The sequence below is a fragment of the Gossypium hirsutum genome, chromosome A11 (genome assembly GCF_007990345.1).
Source record: "Gossypium hirsutum isolate 1008001.06 chromosome A11, Gossypium_hirsutum_v2.1, whole genome shotgun sequence".
Classification (NCBI taxonomy): Eukaryota; Viridiplantae; Streptophyta; class Magnoliopsida; order Malvales; family Malvaceae; genus Gossypium; species Gossypium hirsutum.
In genome coordinates this window covers 7,450,546-7,476,303 of record NC_053434.1, presented here as the reverse complement: position 1 = coordinate 7,476,303, position 25,758 = coordinate 7,450,546, and the positions used below count along the sequence as shown (strand labels likewise).

The 25,758-nt window shown below is 33.7% G+C and overlaps 6 protein-coding genes across 8 annotated transcripts; 4 read left to right on the top strand and 2 right to left on the bottom strand.

Annotated features, from left to right (window-relative positions):
• The first annotated feature begins 358 nt into the window (after positions 1–358).
• LOC107911870 (tubulin alpha-3 chain) lies at positions 359–2,199 on the top strand. The gene has a single exon (XM_016839834.2). The coding sequence runs from the start codon at positions 599–601 to the stop codon at positions 1,946–1,948; it is 1,350 nt and encodes a 449-aa protein (XP_016695323.1). The 5' UTR covers positions 359–598; the 3' UTR covers positions 1,949–2,199.
• Positions 2,200–3,027: 828 nt separating this feature from the next.
• Positions 3,028–5,974, top strand: LOC107911869 (phosphatidylglycerophosphate phosphatase PTPMT2). The gene is made up of 6 exons (XM_016839833.2): positions 3,028–3,832; positions 4,186–4,308; positions 4,759–4,852; positions 4,940–5,022; positions 5,120–5,209; positions 5,293–5,974. The coding sequence occupies exons 1-6, from the start codon at positions 3,632–3,634 to the stop codon at positions 5,644–5,646; spliced, it is 945 nt and encodes a 314-aa protein (XP_016695322.2). The 5' UTR covers positions 3,028–3,631; the 3' UTR covers positions 5,647–5,974.
• A 2,676-nt stretch (positions 5,975–8,650) lies between these two features.
• LOC107911868 (non-specific lipid-transfer protein A) lies at positions 8,651–10,015 on the bottom strand. The gene is made up of 2 exons (XM_016839831.2): positions 8,981–10,015; positions 8,651–8,894 (listed from the first exon to the last, which is right to left on the bottom strand). Exons 1-2 carry the CDS (start codon positions 9,319–9,321, stop codon positions 8,885–8,887), a joined length of 351 nt encoding a protein of 116 aa, XP_016695320.2. The 5' UTR covers positions 9,322–10,015; the 3' UTR covers positions 8,651–8,884.
• Positions 10,016–15,660: 5,645 nt separating this feature from the next.
• LOC107911867 (ethylene-responsive transcription factor 13) lies at positions 15,661–16,636 on the top strand. Its single transcript, XM_016839830.2, has one exon. The coding sequence runs from the start codon at positions 15,846–15,848 to the stop codon at positions 16,578–16,580; it is 735 nt and encodes a 244-aa protein (XP_016695319.1). The 5' UTR covers positions 15,661–15,845; the 3' UTR covers positions 16,581–16,636.
• A 3,251-nt stretch (positions 16,637–19,887) lies between these two features.
• On the top strand, positions 19,888–20,789 carry LOC107911866 (ethylene-responsive transcription factor 2). The gene has a single exon (XM_016839829.2). It carries the CDS (start codon positions 20,026–20,028, stop codon positions 20,659–20,661), a length of 636 nt encoding a protein of 211 aa, XP_016695318.1. The 5' UTR covers positions 19,888–20,025; the 3' UTR covers positions 20,662–20,789.
• Position 20,790: 1 nt separating this feature from the next.
• LOC107911865 (COP9 signalosome complex subunit 7) lies at positions 20,791–25,471 on the bottom strand. 3 transcript variants are annotated; one of them, XM_016839826.2, is made up of 9 exons: positions 24,704–25,471; positions 23,972–24,047; positions 23,549–23,637; positions 23,145–23,234; positions 22,460–22,504; positions 22,302–22,372; positions 21,954–22,092; positions 21,384–21,472; positions 20,791–21,159 (listed from the first exon to the last, which is right to left on the bottom strand). In XM_016839826.2, the coding sequence occupies exons 1-9, from the start codon at positions 24,860–24,862 to the stop codon at positions 21,138–21,140; spliced, it is 780 nt and encodes a 259-aa protein (XP_016695315.1). In that variant the 5' UTR covers positions 24,863–25,471; the 3' UTR covers positions 20,791–21,137. The 3 variants fall into 3 exon arrangements, with proteins under 3 accessions (XP_016695315.1, XP_016695317.1, XP_016695316.1); XM_016839828.2 differs by lacking the exon at positions 20,791–21,159 and having other exon boundaries at positions 21,388–21,489; positions 24,704–25,465; XM_016839827.2 differs by lacking the exon at positions 20,791–21,159 and having other exon boundaries at positions 21,388–21,492; positions 24,704–25,462.
• Between the last annotated feature and the right edge of the window lie 287 nt (positions 25,472–25,758).

Here is a 25,758-nt window from a genome sequence, read left to right as displayed (position 1 = left end):
AACAAACTTAATCAAAATCTATAAAATCGGATATGTAGATTTAATCGATTTACTTTACCTTCACGCATCCCGAGTGAGATTTATGCGCCTAGCGTTGAGAAATGTTGTATGTCATTTAGAATTTTCTACCATTAAAGAATTGAATTTGCATAAAACCCAAAACTGCATTGATATCTTGAATTATATTTTATTTTTTATTAAAATATTTATTTATTTTTAGTGTTAAAAACGGATCAAAACATATTTAGATATGATAATTTCTGCTTCTATATCAATTTTTAATAATATAAATAAGTAAAATTTTTAACTGAAAATATTAATTTACTTTTTAATAGGAAAAAGTAAAATGGAGAGGATTCTAGTTTGTACTTTTACTAATATATTTCAACAGTGGATGAGTAGGATATTTTGTATAATTGCACCTCCTCAGCCTTCAGTTGAGTTCACTCCTTATCCTTTGCTTACATAGTTCCGTTCCATTTTCCCTAACAAACCTGCATCAGATCCGATCAGATTTAACTCAGATCCATCCGTATCGGGTCTTCTAAATTCCAGATCTTTACTTTTCTCGAGTAAAGGAAGAAAGAGGAAGGGAGAGATGAGAGAGATTATTAGCGTCCACATTGGCCAAGCTGGGATTCAGGTTGGGAATTCATGCTGGGAGCTTTACTGTCTTGAACATGTAATCCACCCCGATGGAACAATGCCGAGCGACACCTCAATGGGCGTCGCACACGATGCTTTCAACACTTTCTTCAGCGAAACGGGTTCGGGAAAGCATGTGCCTAGAGCTGTCTTTGTTGATCTGGAACCCACTGTTATCGATGAAGTCCGGACCGGCCCTTATCGCCAACTTTTCCACCCTGAGCAGCTTATTTCCGGCAAGGAAGATGCTGCTAATAATTTTGCCAGAGGCCACTATACAATTGGGAAGGAAATTGTGGATCTCTGCCTAGATCGAGTTAGGAAGTTAGCTGATAACTGCACTGGTCTGCAAGGCTTTATGGTGTTCAATGCTGTCGGCGGTGGAACCGGTTCTGGTCTTGGATCTTTGTTGTTGGAGCGCTTGTCGGTGGATTATGGAAAGAAATCAAAGCTCGGGTTCACCATCTATCCTTCTCCTCAGGTCTCAACTGCAGTTGTGGAGCCTTACAATAGTGTTCTGTCCACTCATTCCCTTCTTGAGCACACAGATGTGGCCGTGCTCTTGGACAATGAAGCAATTTACGACATATGCCGGAGATCCCTCGATATCGAGAGGCCAACTTACACCAATTTGAACAGGCTGATTTCTCAAACCATATCGTCCTTGACGACTTCTTTAAGGTTTGATGGAGCCATTAATGTAGACATTACAGAGTTCCAAACCAATCTTGTGCCATATCCTCGGATCCATTTCATGCTCTCTTCTTATGCGCCTGTTATCTCAGCTGAGAAAGCATACCATGAACAGATATCAGTTCCTGAGATCACAAACGCTGTGTTTGAGCCCTCAAGCATGATGGCTAAGTGCGATCCAAGGCATGGCAAGTACATGGCTTGCTGCCTGATGTATCGAGGAGATGTGGTGCCCAAGGATGTGAATGCTGCTGTCGCTACCATCAAAACGAAGAGGACCGTGCAGTTTGTTGACTGGTGCCCAACTGGTTTCAAATGCGGTATTAACTATCAGCCCCCAGCTGTTGTCCCTGGAGGTGATCTTGCTAAGGTGCAGCGAGCTGTTTGTATGATAAGCAATAACACAGCAGTGGCAGAGGTGTTTGCACGCATTGACCACAAGTTTGATCTGATGTACTCGAAGAGAGCTTTTGTGCATTGGTATGTTGGAGAGGGCATGGAAGAAGGTGAATTCTCGGAAGCCCGTGAGGATCTGGCTGCTCTTGAGAAGGATTATGAAGAAGTTGGTGCTGAAGGTGGAGATGATGAAGAGGAAGGTGAAGAATATTGATGCTACTATCGCAATATCATTTATTTTGAAGATGATGGGTTCACCCTGTGAGGGTATCCTGTTCTTTCTTATTCGTGTGAGGTTTCTCAAATTATGCCTATGGAATAAATTTAGTCATGTTTGCTTGTCATTTTTTTGTTGTTAGAAATGCTTGTCTTTTACTTATGATGCTCCATAAGAACATGAATAGCCTTACAAGCTATTGTTCTGTTTTTCATGTTGTAAGATTTGTCTAATGCCTTTTTATGCTATCAACGGAGTGATATTTATATTTAAAAAAAAAAACAATAATTGTTTTAGGTACAACCCATTGCTCGATGGGCTCTTATTTAATTTCTTTTCTTTTTTAGGGTTAAAATTCTTTTTATTATCATATCGTATGAACAAAAAAAAAATCATAGCAGCCAACTATTTCCAAAATACAAATAAATCAATTCAATCCAACTACCAATTTAATAACTACACGACATTATTGTTTACTGGAACAAATTATTGTAGAAAATTAAATTAACTTTGAATAAAATGTTTTTTTTTCAATAAAGTGAAAAGAAAATTACTGCTACTAATACTATATTCTAAATATTATTTGACTCCTACGCATTTGACATTTAATATTTTATAAAACAATATAAGTTGATGTTAAAAAATATTAATACGAGGGTGTCTTTATTTATTTAATTTTTATATGAATTTTTAACAAATATATTTGATATTGTGAGTATGTCATAAATTTAATTTACAAATATAAAATATAAGATTAAATTTATTATATTTAAAATGTTATAAATATTTTATTATTATATATATACTCGTCTATATTAAAATAATATGTTTCAGCTAAATTCAATTTGTCTTTTATTTCATAACAATATTTATTGAAATGACTTGCCAAAAATCAAATTTTATTTGTGGAGATTAAATTATATTAATTATACGTCATCCATTTTGTCAGCAATTATTATCGAAATAAAATATAGTTAGAGAAAAATAAAATCCAACAATTACTATTGGTTCACGAGCTTGGTGCCGTCGTGATCACACAAAGAATAGGACGAAAGTTGTCTTCCCAGCGTCGTCGTTTTACAAGAAAATCCCAGAGTGGCGTTAGGTTTGCTGGTTTCCTTAATTAAGGAGATTAGATAATAATTACAGTTTAAATAGAAATATAAATTAGCGTTACTTTCCAGAGTTTGTTGAAGAAAGGGAAAGCGAGAGAAAAATAGTAACTGACTCTGCAAGAAAAGGGCCAAAATTAATGCTTTGTCTTTTAAATCCTTTAATTCAGGATTCTTTTTTTCTCGACATCTCTTCTTTATTTTCTTCACCGCCCCTCTAACATTTTCTCTCTTTTTTTCTTTCTTAATTTTCGAATATCATGCATATTTCCAGGTCAAACATGTTTTCATCTTTCCATAGTCGGGTTTTGCTTGAAGATCTTAATTATTGTTGTTTGATTAAAGCTTTCATCTGTTTTAGTTGATTGTCGTCCTTGTTTTTCGTTGATTTCCATGTTAATTTTTTTTGTAGATTCCAATTCTGGGTAATTAAGGTTAAATGGTACCTTTTTTCTTGTTAATTTGAGTTTGTTGTGTGTAATTTTTAGGGTTCAAGGGTAAATTGTCTTCTTCTTTTTTTTGTGTCTGCATCTTTGTGAATTAATTCGAGAGAGAGAGAGAAAAAGAGATGCATATTGAGGAATTGAAAGAAGGGGAGCAGCAGGATCAAGATCAGAGTCAATTGTGTGAAGATAGATTGGTTGTATGGGACGCAAAAAGGGTTTTGGTGGGAGCGGGAGCACGCGCCCTTTTTTACCCAACGTTGTTGTACAATCTTGTAAGGAACAAGATCCAGTCTGAATTTAGATGGTGGGATAGAGTTGATGAGGTATAATATTTGACCCTTTTTTATGCAAGTTCTTTTGCTGCAAAACTATGAATTAAGTATTTTTTCTTGCAAGTTATGTCTCTAGCGGGCAAGGGAAGGGAGGGGGTAGTGCTTTTCTGGAATCCTTTTTGTTAGGCTTGCCAGGGCTCATAGATTGGCCGAAATTTCACTTGAATGTTAAATTATGCTGAAGCTGGATGTTGTTGCTTGTATGGCTTTGTGGTTATCTGTTTAAGTCCTTATTTTTAGCTTACTTTGCCATGGATTACTTATTTGTTAGGCTGTGAATCATGCTGAATATGCATGTTTATGGTATCTGTTGAATCCTTTTTCTCTCACTGCCTTGAATTCAGTTTATTTTGTTAGGTGCCGTACCTTTCCCAGCAGATGTTCCCCGGTTGAAGGATCTTGGTGTCTCTGGAGTTGTGACCTTAAATGAACCATACGAGACTTTGGTCCCAACATCGCTGTATCATGTGAGTGTGCTCCTATGTTAGCATCTATGCTGATTCTATAGATGAAAAGTCTGACCATGATACATGTTTAAATAAATAATTATAAATTTTCGATAATAGCGGTTTCATTGGAGATATAACTACTCACCCTTGAAAAGTTGATCAATCTGATCTATCTTTTAGTGAGTGGGAATTTCAGATGTTGAAGAAGGAGCCCTTTATGTTGAACACCTTTTCATCTTTACTTTCAAGGTACTAGTGTGTATTTTAGGTATGATAAGAACAGTGGAATCAATGGGATTTATTTTTTATCTCCAATGCACAGTTGAAGGTGGTCAATGTTTCTTTCAGTGCAGAAGAATTTCAGAAATGCTGCATGTTACTTTCCATCTGAAACCCTTTTTCAGTTCAGTCATAGATATGCCTGAGAGCTCAAATATTCATTATTTTTATTCTTGTTTACTCCGGTAGGCACACAATATTCATCATTTGGTGATTCCAACAAGGGATTATCTTTTTGCTCCGTCATTTGCTGATATTTGCCAAGCTGTAGATTTCATACATGGTATATGTCTTCTGGCCTTTATTGTTAGTGAGTGTTAACTTTTTCTGTTAATTAGTAACACATTCATTTGTTTTCGGCTCTATGAAGAGAATGCATCTGTTGGAAAGACTACGTATGTTCACTGCAAGGCAGGTCGAGGACGCAGCACAACCATTGTTCTCTGCTACTTGGTATGCACCAAGTAAAAACCTAAAATCAATTTCCTGAGTTACTTTATGAATTAATCTTATTTTTTCTTAAAATTATATGCATATATATTAAAAACAGGTGGAACATAGGCATATGACTCCTGATGCAGCTTATGAGTATGTGAGATCTATCAGACCTAGGGTCCTTCTGGCACCTGCACAGCAGCAGGTATGTGAGATCTATCTTGATGATTTGGCAGATTATTTTTTGGGACTTTTGTGGTTCATATAATCTATTTCTGTTAATTTTAGGCTGTTCAAGATTACTATCTTCACAAGGTGAATAATAATGGAATCTGTGGAGACTCTTGCTCAATGATAATGAAGAAAACTCTAGTTGTAGCTGCAAAACAGGATACGGCGGTCTTCGACGATGGCTCTGTAGTTGTTGTAACAGAGTCGGACCTTGATGGGTATGATGCTAGCTTTGACACAGATGTGTTAAGTAGCAAGATGTTGGATGAGGGAAGCCTAGCTGGCAGGTTGCAGTTTGCTAGTCAAGCAGCTATGACCAGGCTTTCTTGCCTATGGTTACGTTGCCGTGCGGAACAAAAGGCATCTAGGAAGCTATTGAGCAGTCTCGGTATTGACATTCGGGTTTATTGATTGTTGGTATCCATCAATTCTAGTTGTTAAATTGAGTGTCTTTTTGTATCAACGTTTCAAGTTTTGTTTGTCCAAAGTGCATTGTGTTTGCTTTTGTGTTATTTTCATTTTTGGTCGGGTTATACAGAGAATGGAGTATGTATGTATGTATGATATTTGATTCCTGTTTGACTCAAGTTGAGACGCTCATGTAAGAGAGACAGAGAGCAAGTGTAGTTTTCCAATCTTTCTTGAGGCATAGAGATTGAGGAAGAACCTGCCTATTGATATTGGTTGGTATGATTTTTCATCAAAATGCTTCAATTACCACGGAAGTTTAATTGTTTAAGATGGTGAAAGTCTTCCAAATTTGTGAAATGTTTGTCTTTTAGGCAAAGAACAAAAATGCTTTACTAATGAAAAGAATAATCAAAAGAAATTTTCTTTTAATTGTCATGGACCATATCTTTGAATTTGGAAGTATTTTAGTTTATGGGTTGTGTTGGATAAGCCCGGTCTAGAAAGATTTTGTTTGATTAAAACTTTATCCTTGAAAAAAATATATATATTTTTAATAAGTCTACAACTATTAATACTTTCTTCTCAATCTATAGATAAAAGGATAATGTATTTCAGCACATTCAAACTCACATTCTCCGATAATAGCAACAAGACCCATATGAATCGAGTTAAAATTTAATCAACAACCATTAAAAAAATTAACAGTGAATTTTTATAATTAAGTTTAAATATTAATATTTATTAAATAGAATCCAAGACTAGTCAATCCAACCTACATTTGAAAATATTATTTTAAGTTGAATTTAATTTAAGTGAATCTATTGGATCAAGTAAATGGTTTGACCCAATAAGTTTAGTTGAAACTTCAAACTCTTATTGCATATATTTTAATTAAACTTAAAATATTTCAAGTACGGTTCAATTCAATCGTTGAAAACTAAATAATAAGCGCTCTTATTTTTCAAGTTTCACATTTTCATTTTATAAAGAAAAGGACTACAACAAAAGGACAACCAAGTTTCATACACAGAACTCAGAAGGGTCATCAAGGCCACCAAACAAATGAAACAAAGTGAAGGAAGCAATTAAGGCATCAAGGGCCCGAGCTCCGTAGGGGCAAAGTTAGTAATTATCTGATCAAGAGATATAAAGCTAAAAATATTTTGGAGACCAAAGTAAAAAACTTTGACTTAAAATGTCTTAATCTTTAAACTTTTGAAAGGGTTGAAAAATACAAAACTTCTTCAACCAAGCATGTCAAGACCCCTGTTTGCCTCTTTCGGCTACGCCCCTCTTCGAAAGGTAAGTAACCCCACTATGGCAGAAAAAAGATTATCGTTGCTTGAATCAAGCCTCCCTCCCTAGAAAGAAGCAAAAAAGAGACCGCCAGCACTCACGACATGAACATGACACACTCAGCCATTGAGAGTATAAACCTTGATGTGGTGAGTCTCTGAGTAGGTCCTTGCCTTCGGCAGTGGATGCATATTTGTTTTGAAACAACAAATTCAATAGGATTCTAGCCAAGATCATGCTCCCACTGAAACTTGATAAACCAAAATTCACTAAGAAATTAGAGAAATTGAGTCACCATGGGACTTAAGAGTGTCATGGCAAAACATCACATGACACCAAAGCACAACCCGGTCCGTGTGCCACACAATTTTTATTATTATGATGGCTTGTCCTCATCGGCTCATCCTATCAGAAAAATTGGTTGGTTTCTACCATCGAGACAAAGCCAGGGGCAGTATGACCGGCTAGTGGCCAGTTGTTCAACAGTAAAAAAAGCCAACCATCATGACAAAAACCAAAACCTTAAAGCTAAAGGCTTAAATACAGTTGCTCAGGATATCTAATCTAAAGATTTAAGTGATCCAAAGACCGAGGTGGAAATTCGGCAAAGTAGAGCGGCATTTGTGTGCTTGAACTCAAGGACGCCCGTCATAAGTTGAGAAGGGGATAGTGCTCGGCGGACTCAGGTGGGGGATTGAAACGACGATACAGCTAGGCAAGAAGAGGGTGATCGCACCACATTGGCCATCTGGGATGAGATGCGATGCTGACAGAGACTTAACAACCAGGCAAGGAAGCAAGAGTAGAGTAGAGCAAAGCAAAGGAGCAGCTAAAGACTGGTGAAAGGGTTGCTAAGCGCCGTCAAGAGGGAGCTATCTTGGAATTGCAAAATGAGAGAGAAAAAAGAAGATAATATTTTAAAAGCACATCGATCTCTCGTATGCATTCAAGCTGTATAGGATTTCTTGTAAATTTCATGCACATTTTTGATTCCTCGAATTGCCTAAACAGATTTTTGGTTGCTACTTAATTTGACCCCAAAAGTGTCGCTCAGTTTGTTGTAAGAGTGAATCAATTTTTCAAGTTTTTGATGTTTAAGTTCGTTAGTAACTGTGATGCATCTGATGAGGTGAATATTTGTTCATTACAATTTAGGAAAAAAAAACTGCTGACGTAAATCCTTCGCGTCCTACTGTCTGAGATGTTATTACAATGCTCTCTTATTTTTACTTTTTATGCTCAGAATCAGAAGCTAAGTTGAGTAACTGAGAGTTTCTAGTTTTAATGATTTTTTTTTTTTGAAAGTAACATGCTGAAATAATTAACTACACAATAATTCTCTGAATAAGACTGTCACTTGTTTGTACAACAAGAGTCTCCTTAAAAATCTTCAAACCCTCTCTTGTATCAAAGGTCATTTATAATTGTGTTACATGACACAAATAAAGACAAAGTTCGAAATTATGAAAGAAGAATGCTGCATAGGCTTGACTCAAAGTCCATAGTTCTAATGATTTTAGTTTTACTAAAATAGCGAATATGTCTATCCTTGAAAAGAATGAATTAATTAATGTCTTGAGTAATTATAATAATTTTATTATTTTAAAAAAATACTATAATTTGATAGAAGGAAAGAAATATAGTAAGGAAAGTAGTGGGATTGAAGGCGGCAGTAATTAAGAAAATAATAAGTCACAAATAGCAAAGCTGATTGTAAATACACTAAAACATCAATTTATGTTTCAAACACTTGGTTGAGCTTACAAAGTGCAGGAAATTTTCATCAAATTCCTTTTTATTACTAATACAAAGGCTTGTAAAAACTCTTACATCTGCGTGCTTCATTACTATTCTGACACAAGTACGACATATGGCTAATAATACTTGAATAGATGGCGGCAACGCCTACTGGCCTTATATTTGCGTCTTGATGGCTTCCATCTTAGTGAATGCTGACAAATTACAAAGTAGGAAAAGGAAACATTAGTTATTAAGCACTATATAACGTTAAGATTGGTAAAAATAATTGATAACTTACTCCTCGCAGTTGGTGTTCTTGGAGATTGGGAAATCAACTTGGACATGGCACTTTGCAGGGAGAGTTGCGGCGTCATCTTCTTTGATAGTGGGGATACGAGCGGCGGCTTGTTTAACACAGTTGCAAGCTGCTTGCCTGTCTGCCGTGGTTTCGGCACTATTCCGGAGTTCCCCTACACCATTACAACACGGAGTCGAAGGAACCCCACCGTTGGTAAGGTAAGGAACGCAGGCTGCCAATGCATCATCAACTTGTTTGCAAGTTACGGCGGCCTGCCCTTGCTTCACCACGAATTGAAACATGGCTAGCATCACAAAAACTGAGATAACAGCCCTCTTCATTATTTTATTTTTGGTTTCTCTAGTAGGAAGATCACTAGGTATTTGTTGAAATGTCTAGGCGAGCTTGAATCTCTCCCTGGAGGGATGATGGGGAATAGCAAAGCCCAGGTGCATGGCGTATATATAGCAAAGCTGGGGACTATAAGAAACAGGGCAAGTGACATTGCATAACAATGGCAGTTATGGAACCTCGGCTTTCAAATGAAAAAAGTAAAAGAAAATATGCTTTTTTGCATCATCTCTGCTATTTCGGTTATTCTTTAGCCGCTCTCATCGCATGTTTCCTTCTTCTCTTTTTCCTTTTCTTGTTCACCCAAGGCACCATACATATCCTTCTCCTTATAACCCTCGGTATTTCAAAATTTAGATTTAAATTTTTAAAAATATAACATTCATCATCTGTAAAAATAAAAACCCAGGTTCATTTTATAATTTTGTACATGGATCGCCCAGAAGAGCATAGGCCACCCATTATAATTTTATATATCGATTGGCCCAATCTTGAGCATAGTCCACCCATTAGACAATTAAATTTCAAAGGCTTGTTTTGGGGTCTAAGGCCATTTATTTAATTAATTTAATTTTAATATTATTTTTAAGTGATTGAAAAATGATTAAAAAAGAAAAAGAAAAAAAGAACTCTTCAAATTTTCTTTACAAAAGTCACCCTACTTCGGTCAAATATTTGCTCCCACTTTTTCTTCTATAATTTTGAATTTTCGAATCAAAAACCCATCCATTATTCACACATCATTTTATTGTTGGGATTTCTTAGTTCTAACTTTTGATATTTCCAAATTTAGGATTTATTTTTTCTTAATTTTTGCATCTTAGTAATTTAACATATATTTCTAATAAACAAATTGTTTTTAATTGGATTAAAAAACATATTTGACAATTGCTACAAATTGTTTCATGGGATTTAGAATTTGCTTCACAATAAGGTATAACTTTGGAAATATTTTATTACTCTTTTTTTCTTTTGTACGTAATTATCAAAATCAGTGAATTTGGGTGGTGATTTCTTTCTTTATGTGAATATATATATATATATATATTAAGGTCTATTGTAGTTTTTTTTTTACCAAAACTTTTAAAAAATACAAAAATAGTTAAAAGTAAACAAATTTTAAAAGTTCGTTTAAAACAGTGAAATCTTATACCAAAAAGTTGTTAACCTGTACACATCAGTACAAAATTAAGTTGGTCTAAATACGTTAAAACACACAAAATTCTGATCGAAACGAAACTTAAGCTGCTTGGTATCTCAACAATATAGATTATTGTGGAAACTATTGTAACACCCCTTACCCGTATCCAACACCGGAATAGGGTACGAGGCATTACCAAAACACATACACTTGTAAACATATTTAACCGAGTTATAAAATTTCATCAAAATTAAAACTTTCAAAATAATTAACATGTTTCTATAACTTTTCACAATATATCCTCAAAATATTATAATCATAATAATTAGGGCCTGCGAGACCCGATACATACTCATGCAATTTAATGCTTCATTTCCATTTCATTCAATTCGCAATTTCTCATGCTCATAATTTAAATCATATCACTAGCAATTTCCATTTAATTCACGTACAATTCAATGACATCAAATTCAAAACTAATACGTATTTACCATTTAACTCAATATTTATTGATATTACCATTCAATAACACATTTATGAAATTCTCAATTTAGCAATGAAAATATCACTTTAGTTTGAATAACAACATCGTCCTGATATAAATACACTACCACTTATCCATTTACTTTAATTCTTTTGGGCCGATTTGTCACTTACCATCCTTAATCAAATTAGGGAACGGTCACGGAAAATTGAGTACTTCACTTTCACTTTGCCATAGTATAACTATGGTCTTACGTATGATCACTTGTCCCTGATCAGATAAGTGTAGCCACCTATCACTTTGTTTCTTGATCAGATAAGTGTAGCCACTTATCACTTTGTTTCTTGATCAGATAAGTGTAGCCACTTATCACTTTATCTCTTGATCAGATAAGTGTAGCTAAAGCTATCACTTATCACTTTGTCTCTTGATCAGATAAGTATAGCCGAAGCTATCACTTATCACTTTTCACTTGTCACTTGATCAGATAAGTGTAGCCGAAGCTATCACTTATCACTTTGTCACTTGATCAGATAAGTATAGCCGAAGCTATTACTTATCACTTTCCACTTGTCACTTGATCAGATAAGTGTAGCCGAAGCTATCACTTATCACTTTGTCACTTGATCAGATAAGTATAGCCGAAGCTATTACTTATCACTTTCCACTTGTCACTTGATCAGATAAGTGTAGCTAAAGCTACCACTTATCACTTTGTCACTTGATCAGAAGTACTCAAATCCGGCGTTCCGCTCAATTTGATCATTTATTCATATATCAGGCTTACCAACATGTGTTAATTCATAAACCATTCATGGTATTATTTCATGCCAAATCATATACTGAATATACCATACACACATACTATGAAACTTTATTTTCACACATGAGCTTAAACCATGACCAATAATGCACAAAAATAAGCATCATTCATATTTCATCGTTTATGAGTTATAATCAAACATATGACCATTTATACACGAATCATTCATATATTTCCCAATTTTCCTCCTCCTCCTCTCCATTCCACCTCCTTAATGTGTATAACACACTTAAACAACATTAACCATAATTTCAATATTCACTAACATGTATATTCAAAGCTGTTTATCCGAGTCAGAGTCACTAAATTATTTTTATCCGGAGCTACAGAGCTCCAAATTAAGATCCGTTAATTTTACCTGAAACTAGACTCACATATCTTCATACCATAAAATTTTCATAATTTTTGGTTCAGCCAAATAGTACAGTTTATTCTTTAAAGTTTCCCCTGTTTCGCTGTCTGACAGTTCCGACCACTCTTCACTAAAAATTAATTATCTCATTGTACAGAATTCAGATGATGTTTTAGCTTGTTTCTTCTAAAAATAGACTCATTAAGGATTATAACCATATAAACTATAACTCATAATCATTTTTGTGCAATTTTTAATGATTTTCTAAAGTCAGAACAGGGGAACCCGAATTCATTCTGACCTTGTCTTACAAAATCTATTATATCTCATGATTTACAATTCCATTGCTCACATCATTTCTTTTATAAGAAACTAGACTCAATAAGCTTTAGTTTCATATTTTATTCATCCTCTAATTCAATCTCTACAATTTTTGGTGATTTTTCAAAGTTACACTACTGCTGCTGTCCAAAACTGCTTTAGTGCAAAATGTTGATTTCCATTTTGCCCCAAATTTCACAGTTTATACAATTCGGTCCTTTCTCAATTAACCCTCAATTAATATAATTTTCTCAATTAGTACTTTACTAGACATTATAAGTTGTTACACAACTATTGAAATTCAGAATTTCCACATATAACTCTATCTTCAAACTCTTTTACTATTAGGTCCCAAACATTCACTTTCTATTCAATTCTTTCAATAAAATCAGCATATGAACAATTTAAAGCTCTAATTTCATGCTAAATCATCATATACTTCCAGCACATATTCATATCAACTTTCAACTTCTTTCATAAAATCAAAAACTAATGGATTTAACAAGTGGGCCTAGTTGTAAAAGTCATAAAAATACAAAAATTTCCAGAAATAGTCAAGAATTGAACTTACTTGTAATAAAAATATGAAGAACCAGCTTGAAGAAGCCCTTCCATGGTGTTTTAGCTGATGAGAATTCAGAAAATGAAGAGAAATCTAGATAATTCCACTTGGGTCCTAATTTTATTAAGCAAATTTTGCAATTTTCCAATTTTGCCCTTAATTCTCCTTACTTTCTTGCTGATTTCATGCCTCTGCCGTCCAGCCCAAATAGACCTTGGGTCTATTTGCCTTTTAAGCCCTCTTCCTTTTATCATTTAAGCTATTTAATCATTTCCCAAAATTTTGCATTTGTTACAATTTAGTCCTTTTTGTTCAATTAATTATCGGAACTTTAAAATTTCTTAACGAAACTTTAATACTAACTTTTTAACACTCCATAAATATTTATAAAAATATTTATGGCTCAGTTTAAAATCCCCGAGGTCTTGATACCTCATTTCGATTCTAATTATTTTAATATTTATTTCTAGTGCACTATTCACTATTTCAAAAATTTTCCTAACTTCATATTTAACTTATACTTACTAAATTAATAATATTTTCTACCCATTTGTCGAATTTAGTGATCTCGAATCACCGTTCCGACACCTCTGAAAATTCAAGCCATTACATTTTTTTTTTCGTCGGATTTGTGGTCCCGAAACCACTGTTCCGACTAAGCCTAAAATCGAGCTATTACAACTATGTTTTTAGAAAAACAGATATGTTTAAAAATAACATACAATAAATAATAAAAATTGTGGTTTGAAATTAATCAATAACAACATGTGCAATATTAGAATAAAAAACTAGATTACATTGTGAATAAAGCAAATTTTAAACACCTAAATATACAATATTAAGAATATTAAATGCACCACAATCGTTTATCATTGTGTTGTCATCAATCTTGAGTTGATGTCGAGTTAACTTGTGATACTAACTCAATCAATAACATGCAAAACATATGAAATTAAAATGAAAAAAAAATAATTTGAATTTTGAGCAAAAAATTTTGAATACGTAAATACATCATATTGAGAATATTAAATGCACTCCAATTATTTAATTAGAATTTTCATTTTTATATAACATGTCAAAATATTATTATGTAGGTGAAAGGAAAATTCAATATAAAAATTTCAACGTTAAGTTGATTTGTGGCATAAGCTCAATCAATGATATTACTAATACTATAATTCTATCTTGCATAAAAGAAAAATACTACAGTTCTGTCATATGTGTATACATGTGAAAACTACGTATTTAAAATATAAGGGCGTGTTTAAAAATAACACATAATCTACAATGAAATGTATGGCCTGAAACTAATTAATAATAATACATGCATTATGTACTATTTTAAAATGAAAAATTAGATTAAATTATGAGTAAAATCAAATTGAAAAACATAAATACATCATATTAAGAATATTAAATGCACTGTAATTGTTTATCATAGTTTTATCATGAATCTTAGTTCGATGTTGAGTGGACTTGTGACACTAACTCAATAAATGAAATTTATCTATATACACGATGTGGGTGAAAGAAAATATTTTAAAAAAAATGCTTAATAATAATTTTTAGTGTAGTGATAAGGAATTTGTTTATATAACTATTAAATATGCGTTTGATTCTTTTATTTAATAGAAAGGATAAATTATTCTTTTTTTCAATTGATTATTATCGATTAATTCGTTACCCCAATTTAATAAAAGGTTTAAATAAAAATAAAAATATAATATATTTTTTCACCCACCTACGTCATAATTGTAGTATATACATATACATTTCCAAAGATTCCATTAAATATTTACCATGGGTTAAAATATTTTCAATGATTAAGGGGTTTATTTTCTTTTTAGTCTAAGATATAATACATTTTTAATTTTTACAAGTGACCAATAAAAAATTGAAAAGTGCTGCATACATTTTCTAGAAACAATTTATTAAATTAAAAAAGATTGCATTTGGTTTAAAAAATAAATCGCAAGAATATAAATTTTGAAAATACAATTTAGTTAAAAAAGAAGTTGATTTTAAGAAAAATATGAGGCATATTGTTTAAAAGTTTCTCACTTACGGCATTTTAAGTTTGAAGTTTGCCTGCAACGCTGAGGCGCAGATATAGACATGGGAGACGGGCAAGCACAGTCCACAATAACCCATGTCCATATTTTTTGTACTTATAGGTAATGACAACGTTAATGGCCACCCAAAGTAAGTGGGTCAGAGTTACAGTACAAAACAATAACATGAAAATTGACATTAATTATCCAAAAGTTAATTGGAGCAGCAAACATGTAGATGATGGTACTATAATTTTTTTCTATTAGAGTGCTGAAGAATGTTGAGCTAAAAAAGAATCATGATTTCCACATGCTATATAGGAAAGCAATCAGTTATTATAATAAAATTCTGAAATTCCAAGTCTTTGCTTTGAATATTGAAATAGAATCAACTACTAGAATCTTGTCTTATTTTCATTTTCCACCATGACTGAAAGGTAATTTAACTCATCTGACTCACAAATTCATGGAACATTAAAATTTTTTAATAATATTCCAAATCACCATCTTTTATTTCTTGTTTTCGTTTTGTTTTAGGTGGTTCGTGCAGATGAATAATTTAGTTCAGGGGAAAGATATTTAAAACATGTGACCAAAAAAACCCTCCAACTTCAATGGCGTCGGGGGAACATTCATGGATGTTTCTTTTATGTAAAACTAAAACATCAAGATTTTTTTTACTTCTCTTCGGATTGTTAGTTTCCTCCTTATATATAAACCACAACAAATCTTCCTCACCATACTGAAAAAATCACCCACAGATGACCCAAAAGAAAAACAATGAAAAGGTATGTGGAGAATAATATCTCAGATTCAGAGCTCAACATGTATCTTGTCGATGGTTTTGACGAATGTCCAGCAACAACAGCTTCCACCGGTGTCGTTCTTGAACCTTGCTATAACAGAAGTTCAAGCTTTAGTAGTGTTTTTCTGAACGAAAGTCGGCGTGATTTGCCCTTAAAGATTGATGATTCCGAGGATATGTTGGTCTATGGTGCCTTGCGTGATGCGGCGAACTCCGGGTGGAGTGGTCCGAGCGAGGTTGATTTGAAGACGGTGGCAGAGGCGGAGGTGGAGGTGGCCGTGCCACAGCAGGAGATGCGTTTTAAAGGAGTGAGAAGAAGGCCATGGGGGACGTACGCTGCGGAGATTAGAGACCCTAAGAGGAAAGGTGGGAGGATTTGGCTCGGGACTTACGAGACGCCCGAGGATGCGGCATTGGCTTATGATAAAGCCGCATTCGAAATGCATGGGGCTAAGGCTAAGCTCAATTTTCCTCACTTGATTGGAACTGATTGTAGTTGGGAGCCAATTAGAGTAGGGTCAAGGCGCCGCTCACCTGAACATTCAGCTTGGACGGCGTTATCCGGATCCACCAATTGTCCCGCTAAGCCCAAGAAGAAGAAGAATAGCGAAATTAGCATTCAGGCTGAGGCTGAGGCTGAGGCTGAGGCTGAGGCTGAGGCTGAGGCAAGCTTAGCTGCGGAGATGATTGAAATGAGTCCTTTTATTTAACCAGTGTTAATGTACCCCTGGGATTTCATATATTAAGTTTATAAATTATTACAAAATTCTTTAAATTATACATTATTAAAATTAAATTAAAAACATTATAAGCTACTCCTATTTCGCTTCCTATACATACATAGTCATTATAATAATAAAATAAATATTATTTTTTTATTAATTTAAACAACAAATGATTGTGTTAACCATAGACTGTTTTAAGTCAAATTATGATTATGATTTGCCTACTATGTTTAAATTTATAATTTAGTATTTATATTTAAATTTGACATGATTTGGCTTATTTACATAATATCATTCGAAATAGTTGACACGCTTATTTGTAGTAAAAATATTAAAATTGAAATTTTTCTTAAAAATACACATTCTAGCTTATCATACAAAAATAAATTTTACATGAGTGTCTATGTTAAAAAAACATTTTAAAAAAAGTTGGTCTTACCATTTTAGCCAAAATAATTAAAAGGAGATGTATTGGGAAGTTAAACGGAAGCTCAAGGCATCTCAAAGGGTGCACCAATTTTTGTGGTTCTTAAGTTGCAATTGATTGTCGATGAATGATGAGCGATGCAAAATATCTATTACAGATGAGGTGCTGAACCTTTGAGATCCCTAATCAGGATAATTCAATTCTACAGTTCAGTGGAATTGGAAGATCAAGTTGGTATATGCGCCGCGAAGTAGTTGATTTTATGGCGAAGAGTACCAAGGAAAACGAGATGAGATTGCAACGATTCTGTAGCCCATTACTAAATTGCTGGTCTTTGTTATTAACTGATGCTCCTATGAAAAATGTTTTCTAAGTTGTAAACACAAGGTCTTGCATGATACATCCCTTACTAACAAAAACCGACAACTAATATTATTGTAAAAGTAAAGGACCAAATTAAGTTAGATTAAAAATATAAAAATTAAACCTCAAATGTAAGCATAGTGATTGTAACTGCAATTTATCATTAATAAGAGAAAAAAAAAGTTGTGTCATTAGTTAATCTAAATAATTAGCACTTTAATGATTTTAATAGATAACATTGATTTTTAAAAAATATTTATTCCAACTCATCATACCAAATATATAGTTCATGGACAAGTAAGAGGTCAAAAAAAATAAAGTAAAATTTGACCATTTACCTTAAAAAGCAATAAGGAAATTAATGGACAAGTGGCAAGAATAAAAGGCTCTTATGTCACGGGCCGTAGATCAAAGTCTGTAATCATTATGTACAGAATGCTCCATAGAGGTCAACTTATTAAATGAGACTCATTTGATCCACATGAACTGGCTCGATTCGTGGAACCCGTGAAGAAAGTCATCTACTTGAAGCATTGGTGGCCTAATAAAACTAGAATTACCAAGATAAATAGTGTAAATCCTAAAGTGATAAGATTATATAGAGTTTAAATTCCTTAGAACTCTTAGTTGTAGATAGACTCTAATCTTGACCTCGATGTAACTCAATCTATACTGTTGGTTTTGGGGGAGCTCAACAATATATAGGAGTCTCCCTTTATTTACAATCACTTCATTCATTTCATTCATAATGTGAATATATTTGAGAGCATTTATTCAAACACTTGACATGCTATTTTCCATTGACTTTTTTAATTTTTCGTTGTTATTTCATTTCGGGTGTGCTTCTGTTATATTTTCTATGCCTCAAAGAATTTTTGTGAGAATTCTCACTTTTGCGAGAGTTAGGCTAACTAAAACAAATTTGGAACAAAGAAATCATCTAAGGCCGTGCAATTTACAAGACGAAAGGTCTAACCCCATGATACTTAGACCTTTTTTTTACATACAGCTCATAGATTGGACCCAAATAGAAGAACATTAAGAAAATCATAATAGTAAGTAATAATTAAGAAACTAATAAATTGTCGATTCAATTTTATCTTAATTGGTATTATTGTTATTACAACAACAAAAATGGTTTTTTTTTACCTAAAGACTGCTGATTTTATTGGTGATATGAATGAAGGCTTTATTTTCAACATTAATTTATTTTCAATGCATTTGATAATAGATTTTAAAGTTGATTTATTTGATTTGTTTTCAACAAAATTGAAAAGTATAAATTCAGCTTAGGTTTTAGGGTCAATGTAGAAGATGATGGGGTCAAATATATAATTTTATACGAAAATAAAGGTAAAAATATTCATCATTTAATATATCAAACAATATATTTACATTAAACACTTAAGATTTAGTAAAATACCATTACTTTTTAAATTTTAATTTCAATAGTTTATCAAACAATTATTATTGAATTTTTAATACTAAATATTAAATAAATATTCTAAAATTGTTTGGTATATTAATAAAAATTAAATACTAAATAAAAATACATTGGATGATGAAAGTATATCTTGATTTTGAAAATTATTACTTTTGTAATTTTAATAGTTTATATTATTTAGATAGTTTTGGGTAAATGTTAATTATAATAATTTAAATATTTTATTCTTTTAACAAAAATGGGATTAATTATTTCAAATATGTTTTTTTTAAAAAAATCAAATTAACAATTTTAACATTAGGTGATGAGTAATTATCTATTTATTATCATTTTCATTTTGTAATAATTAAAAATTTAATATCTTTATCAAACAAATTAAAAAATTTAAAATTGGTCAATTGACTCTTAGTTTGATTGGTATTGGTATTGTTTCTAGCGCAGGAAGACGTGATTCGAGTATGTTAAAACGCATTATTCTCCTATTTAAAGTTTAGGGAGAGGATAAGAACAAATAATAAGATTAATGTTAAAAAAAATTAAACATTAAGTTATCAATGATTTATGAAACACGTCATAAATATTTTTGCATTACCATTTTATTTTTGTCTGGTTATAAACGTTGAACTTTTGATTTATACTTAAAAGATAGTTAATTATGAATTAAAGGTTAAATAATTATTTAGATGCATATTAATGTTATGGAGCATTATAGTTTTGTTATTATTTTACAATTTTAGAATCTAGAAATCAGAAAAATTAAAATTAATATTTAGACAACTTATTTTTTTTGTCATTTATGGTGTAATAAAGTGAAGAGGAAGTAACATGGCAGCCACGTTCCTTGATTATTAATCCAAATGGAGAAAGCAGTGGGAATGAATCAAATTATTTAATCTAAGAATACTTTAGCAAGTCCAAGTATTCTATATTTTCCCAACTTCGATGATGATTAAAATATAAGTTGTGTATCCATTTCATAACCAAAATAAATAAAACAACACTGAAGAAAGCACTTGAAAAACGTGATGCAAATCTCAGCACTGAGAAACTTCCTATAAAGAAAACCAGGATTAATATTAATAATTTAATACCATGTCCGAGAGTATATATAATCTAAGAAACCCATCCTTGGATTTCCAATTAAATTCCACATCTCCCTGTCTCAATTACAGATCCTCCAACCAACAAACCAAAATATGTACTGTGAAGCTACTTCAGATCTTGACCTCCGCCTCTTGGACTCTATTTGTCGGCATCTTTTGGAAGATGATGATTTTGAAACCCAGTATCCAGCTACATTCTCCGAAAATTTAGCGAATGTTCAACTTCCGATTACTTCGGCTCAGATGGGTTGTTCCAAAACTGATGCTGTTGCAATTAATGTTGATCAATGGATCACCTTTGATCAGTTATTTGATGCAGCGGAGGCTGCCGCTGAGGTCTCATTTCCCAGCTGCGAAATGTCTTCTAAGGCGGACACTCCTCAAACGCCACCGAAGAAGGTGCATTATAAGGGTGTACGGAGAAGGCCATGGGGGACGTACGCAGCGGAGATAAGGGATCCCAAGAAGAACGGTGCCAGAATATGGCTTGGTACTTATGAGACGCTCGAAGATGCTGCACTGGCTTACGATAGAGCGGCTTTTAAAATGCGTGGCTCAAAAGCCAAGCTGAATTTTCCTCACCTTATTGGTTCTGATCAGGTGCAGCCGGTGAGATTGAGCAATAACAAGCGCCGGTCTCCAGAGCCCTGTTCGCCTTCCTCTTCGTCTTCCATGTCAGATGACGGAACTCCCAAGTCAAAACGGAGGATAAGCGAGTTAGGAAGTTGATTTTAAACTAGACATATATCAATTGATGTCAACTGAATTTTGACGAACCGTTAGCCGTTTACGAAAAGTGTATATAATCATTTACATTTGAATGCTAATTCATTCCCTTTTTTGAGTAATTCAAAAAGCTATATGAACTAAATATTAGATTTACGAAAAGAAACATAAATCTGTACATAAGGATTCTTCATGGTGCAGTATGTATGAAGGTCAGAATCAAAAGGTACAATAACTTGAATTTTAAATCTTGTGTAATTCTTTAGCCGCACCACCAGTTCAAGTCCTTCCTTCCCAACTCAAAAAGGAATAAACAAAGGTTTCAACACAAGTTCGTATTTCTCAAATTTTAAAGCAACAATCACAAAAGCAGGCAGCATTATCACTGTCTCAAAACCAGAATCATCTGTTGCTGAAAGGTTGTCAACAAAATCTGGCTGCTCAACTAAACATCGGGTCCATCGTTGCATTCTCTATCTTCATGATCTTGGATGCCGCCTCCTGGATTATCCATCAGTAAAAAACAGTCAGTACAGAGAATACAATCTGATCTTTCATTTTCTCCATCCGTTTAATAACTTTTAGAAGTCACAATAACCATAGTGAAATCAAGATAGTATAATAAAAGGTATCAATCAAAATCAGGCCACAGATGGCTTTAAAAACAGAAAACTATTGCACGCCGGATATATGGTTAAAGTTCAAAATGTAGAAAAAGAAATTACCTCTTTGGTCGGCTTCGGTCCTCTTCGTAGTCCATCACTCCACCAGGTTCAGAGTAGATATCCTCGAGCCCTCGGAACTCAACTTCGGCCTGCTTACAGTTTGTAACTTCTGCCACAAAGTAAGCCACATCGACCAACATATCTCGATATTGAAAGAGTGCAGTCATGGCAAGCTAATTCTGGGTCCTCTTAAACTCTCTCCTTTGCCTCTTAACTAGGAAGGCACAGCTTTAAGCTTTAATCTTTTTTTTCTTTTTTTTTTGGTGTTGTGGTTTTTTTTTTGGTGGGGGGGGGGGGGCGCAAAAGCTCTAATCTTTTTAGTATATGCATTTTTGCACCCAACCCCCAATAGAAAAAAAAAGTTTGATATCAATTGAGTGCATTTAGATCCACAACTACCATGAATATTGAAAATCTAATAAGTTTAGCTCTCTTTAAACCTAAAAAACACAACAAAGAAACTAACGAAAATACTCTCACCAGCATTTAGCTTATCATACTTTTTAGTCCAATACCGAATTACTGCAAATGAGCAATCGATATAAAAAAGGAAAACTGGATTCAACTGACCTTGACGGATACGGACTTTTTTACTTCTTCTACCCTAGCTTCAACCTCCTTTCGATGTTTTTTGTCCAACTCACTCATAGTATCAGCCCATTTTATCTTCTCTTGAATTGAGACCAGTAAATTGTCTGATGTGCCCAACCTAGGTTCAAAATTCAAATCCATAGACAGATGTTATACATAATATCTGATTAAATATTATACATATACAGTATTTCTATCAGGCCTACTTGGACTAGCTAGCTCTAATGAACAAAGGCAAAAGGCAATACAAAACCACATGGTAGCAACTATAACTGCAGCACGGACACAGCACTGAATGACAAGCTCTATTAGAATCAGAGAAATTACCAGTTTGATAGTGTTTGTATCATACTCCCAAGTTGTCCTGGCCTCAAATCCCTCCCAGCAGCAAATTGGATCTTCCATAACAAAAATTAGAAAATTCAATAAGTAAAGAATAATAAATCAAAAGAAAAAACTTTTGGAGGTAAGAACAATAAACTCACCTCAAAACATCTTCGCAGCTGATCCAGCTTTCCTCTTACTATACCCTAACAAAAAGAAAGGAAAAAAGGAATGAAAATCAGCACAGCTTCAGTTTAACTGCATCCCCAGTACAACTCGCTGCCCTTAAAATTCAAGACACCCCACGGGTAAGGCAGGTGTCCCCCACCCCTTCCTTTCCCCTACTTCGCCAAACCCTTGTGAAAGCAGAGTATGGATGTAACAACCAAAGGGAAAATTCAGATAGCAGTAGGGGGAGGATGGTGCCCCCTCCCCTTTTTCCCCTTCTTTCCCAGACCCACGTGAAAGTGGAGTTTGATCTAAGGTATTGGGCACAACCGCCAAAGGGAAGTTCAGATAGCTGTAGGTACATGTTTGTAAAGCAAAACTTATGAAGGTGATAAAATATCAAGATGCTTCTTTGGCATGCCATGTGTACAATGCGGATCCACCCTCAAAGGTTCAGATCCACACTCAATGTTAACCCTCCCTAAAATCAAGCATGAATTCGCAACTGTATGATTCTTTCACATGCCATTTGTTGAATGAAAATCATCCATTAACAATCAAAAGATCACACCCCAGGGCTTTTCAAGGCTGTTCCAGTAGCTAAAGCAGGTCACAATGGAGTAAATCCTTGGATGAAAAAGGAATAGGAATAGACAATTACGCTGGGAGACTACCCACCGCATACATGCACTCATTGATAAGAAAATCTTCCAGTTCACGGACATTCATGACATCTAACTCCATCATTAGTTCATCATATGGTAGTACCTGAGGAAGATATTAAAAAAGCTAAATGAACTGGATGAAACCAATATGAAAAACCTATAGAGTAATTGTCATACAAAGGTTCCCCACAAATTATAGATATACCCATTTTAGTTAGAAAGAGGAAAAACAACAATTCAGAAAAGGGTTAAATTTTTTTCAAGAGATTCTAAAGAATGTGTTCCATCATGTTACGAAGTCAGTTACGTCAAAGTGGCATATTTGATGAATATCAAAATGACTGTAACCACAACAATGTAACAGACTGGCAATTAGTATATTTAGATGAGTAAACAACTCATAACTCAACTACATACCTTGTTTGTCTCAGCTAGTGTAAGGACAGTGAGTTGCTTTAGCTTGAGAACTTGATCAGGGACCAATTGAGGAAGACTGGAACAGTTGCCTAATTAAATAGTTTTAAATGGACAAAGGTGATCACATTTTGACGTGAAGAAGAATTATAAGAGCAATCTAGACAGAAATATATCAAGTAGTTTAATCAAGTAAAGGACAAGTTTTGAAGACAAACTTTCAGGTTTAAATTCAAACAATGAAAATGACACATTTAAGATGTTTGTTATTCAATAACGATCTTAACTTACATGGTAGTGATACGTATTTAATGCAAATAATCTTCAAATTTTCTTGAATAGAAAACATATGGTGCAGAAAGGAACAAGTTCATTGAAGGCATTACAAACTTGTCACAAATAATAAAGCACAGGTTTCCAGCTTACTCCTGTAATCACTCCATGTGCCATGGGCAAACAACTGAAGCACCTTGAGGTACACCGAGTTTTCAGTTCCTTCAAGCTGCAAAGGTATTGATTTCGTAAAATTACATATAAACTAAACCATCAAACCAAAAATGAAGCTATGAAGAAAACTAAAACACCATATTATTGACAACAACAACAATTTAATAGCACGTTCAACACCGATATAATTGCTAGGAAAGCATAATTCACATTTGTATAAACACAACATTTAACTTCTTTGACTAGTGATCAATCTACTGGTCAATACTGAAAAGCACAGGAAAACAGTGAAACAATTGCCCGACATAACTTCTAAATTGAACTTTAAAAAGCATATATATCTCAGAAGAGTGAAACCTAATTCCATCCATGGTATTCCTACACAATGTATAAAAAACATTAACCAACGAAGATAAGCAAGTAGTGAAGAGAATAGTGTACAAATATATCCAACTTCTAACCCCAAACACAATAATCAAAATATTTGGATAAATGATTTTTGTATTATCCAAAGAGAGAAGTAAAATAATCAAATTTATTTTTACTTTTCACTAAATTTTCTCATTTACCAAACAGGGCGATGACATGGCCAGTATTTATCGAACAGTTAATAAGCTATGTGCAGCAAGAAAATAATTCTTGACGGCTTTGATTTCTCAGATTGAAGAAAGAAGGGAAACAAACGAAAATGAGAATGGAATAGGATCTGACCTCAGCGACGGTGGGCACGGCAAGAATCTCGGAGAAGGCAAAGAGGGAAGGATGTGACGTCGCTTCGAGGATTACAGAACCAAGGGCGGTTCCCTTCTGAGCCGACGCTTGCTTTACGAAGTTATCAATTAACTCAGCTTGATTTTGCTCGATATCCATCTTCAAAACTTGACCCCTCCGAGACCACACCAGGAGGAGGGAAAAGTGAAAGAGAAGATTTAAACAAAATGATTGAAGAAATATTCTTTGATAACAAAAACTACCGATAGACAAAGAAAAGCATTCAGAGATATATATATATAAGTCAATTAAAACTAGGGTTTGGCGTTGGAGAGTGGAGACGGTGAATTAAACGACGGAAAAATTTAGGTATTAAAATAAAATACAGAAAATTTAGGCGACGACAATGGAACTCAATGAGGACCTCCTCAAGACAAAAATACAGAGAGTCCAAGTTAAAAAGGAATTTTTGCGATTTGATAGTTCCTGCGACAATGAAAATGAGAGAAATTGCTATAACATTTTAAATTCCATATAGGGCCTTAAGCATGATGTGCAAAATTATAAGAAATTGTAAATAGCCTTCTTTTCATTAAATTGCAGCTTTAAAATTATATATTATACGAACGCTTTAGCTATTTTATTATCGTAAAAAGATAAATTTTAGGAAAAAGGTATTGTTTTCACGATCGGCAAATTTGAAATCACGGCATGGCATCACATTCACAGGTGTCTAGCGCCTCCAGGCTTTGCTTTTTGATGATGAAACCATTGAATTTATTAAATTGTTTTTACAAATATAAAAGGACAAACAACAGCCCAATCCACCCCAGGCTCACAGACCTAAACCCAAACAGCAGAATAGAAAAGCAGAGTCCACCAGGAACAACATTTGTCTTGGTCGGGATGAATAGAGTAATTCATCCACAAAAAATGCATATACTATCATCGGCAAAAGTGTCCGATTATTATAACTTTTTAATACTTTATTTTATTTCAATCAATGGGATATATCAATCCCATCTTATTGGTTTCACTAATTATCCAAAAAAATT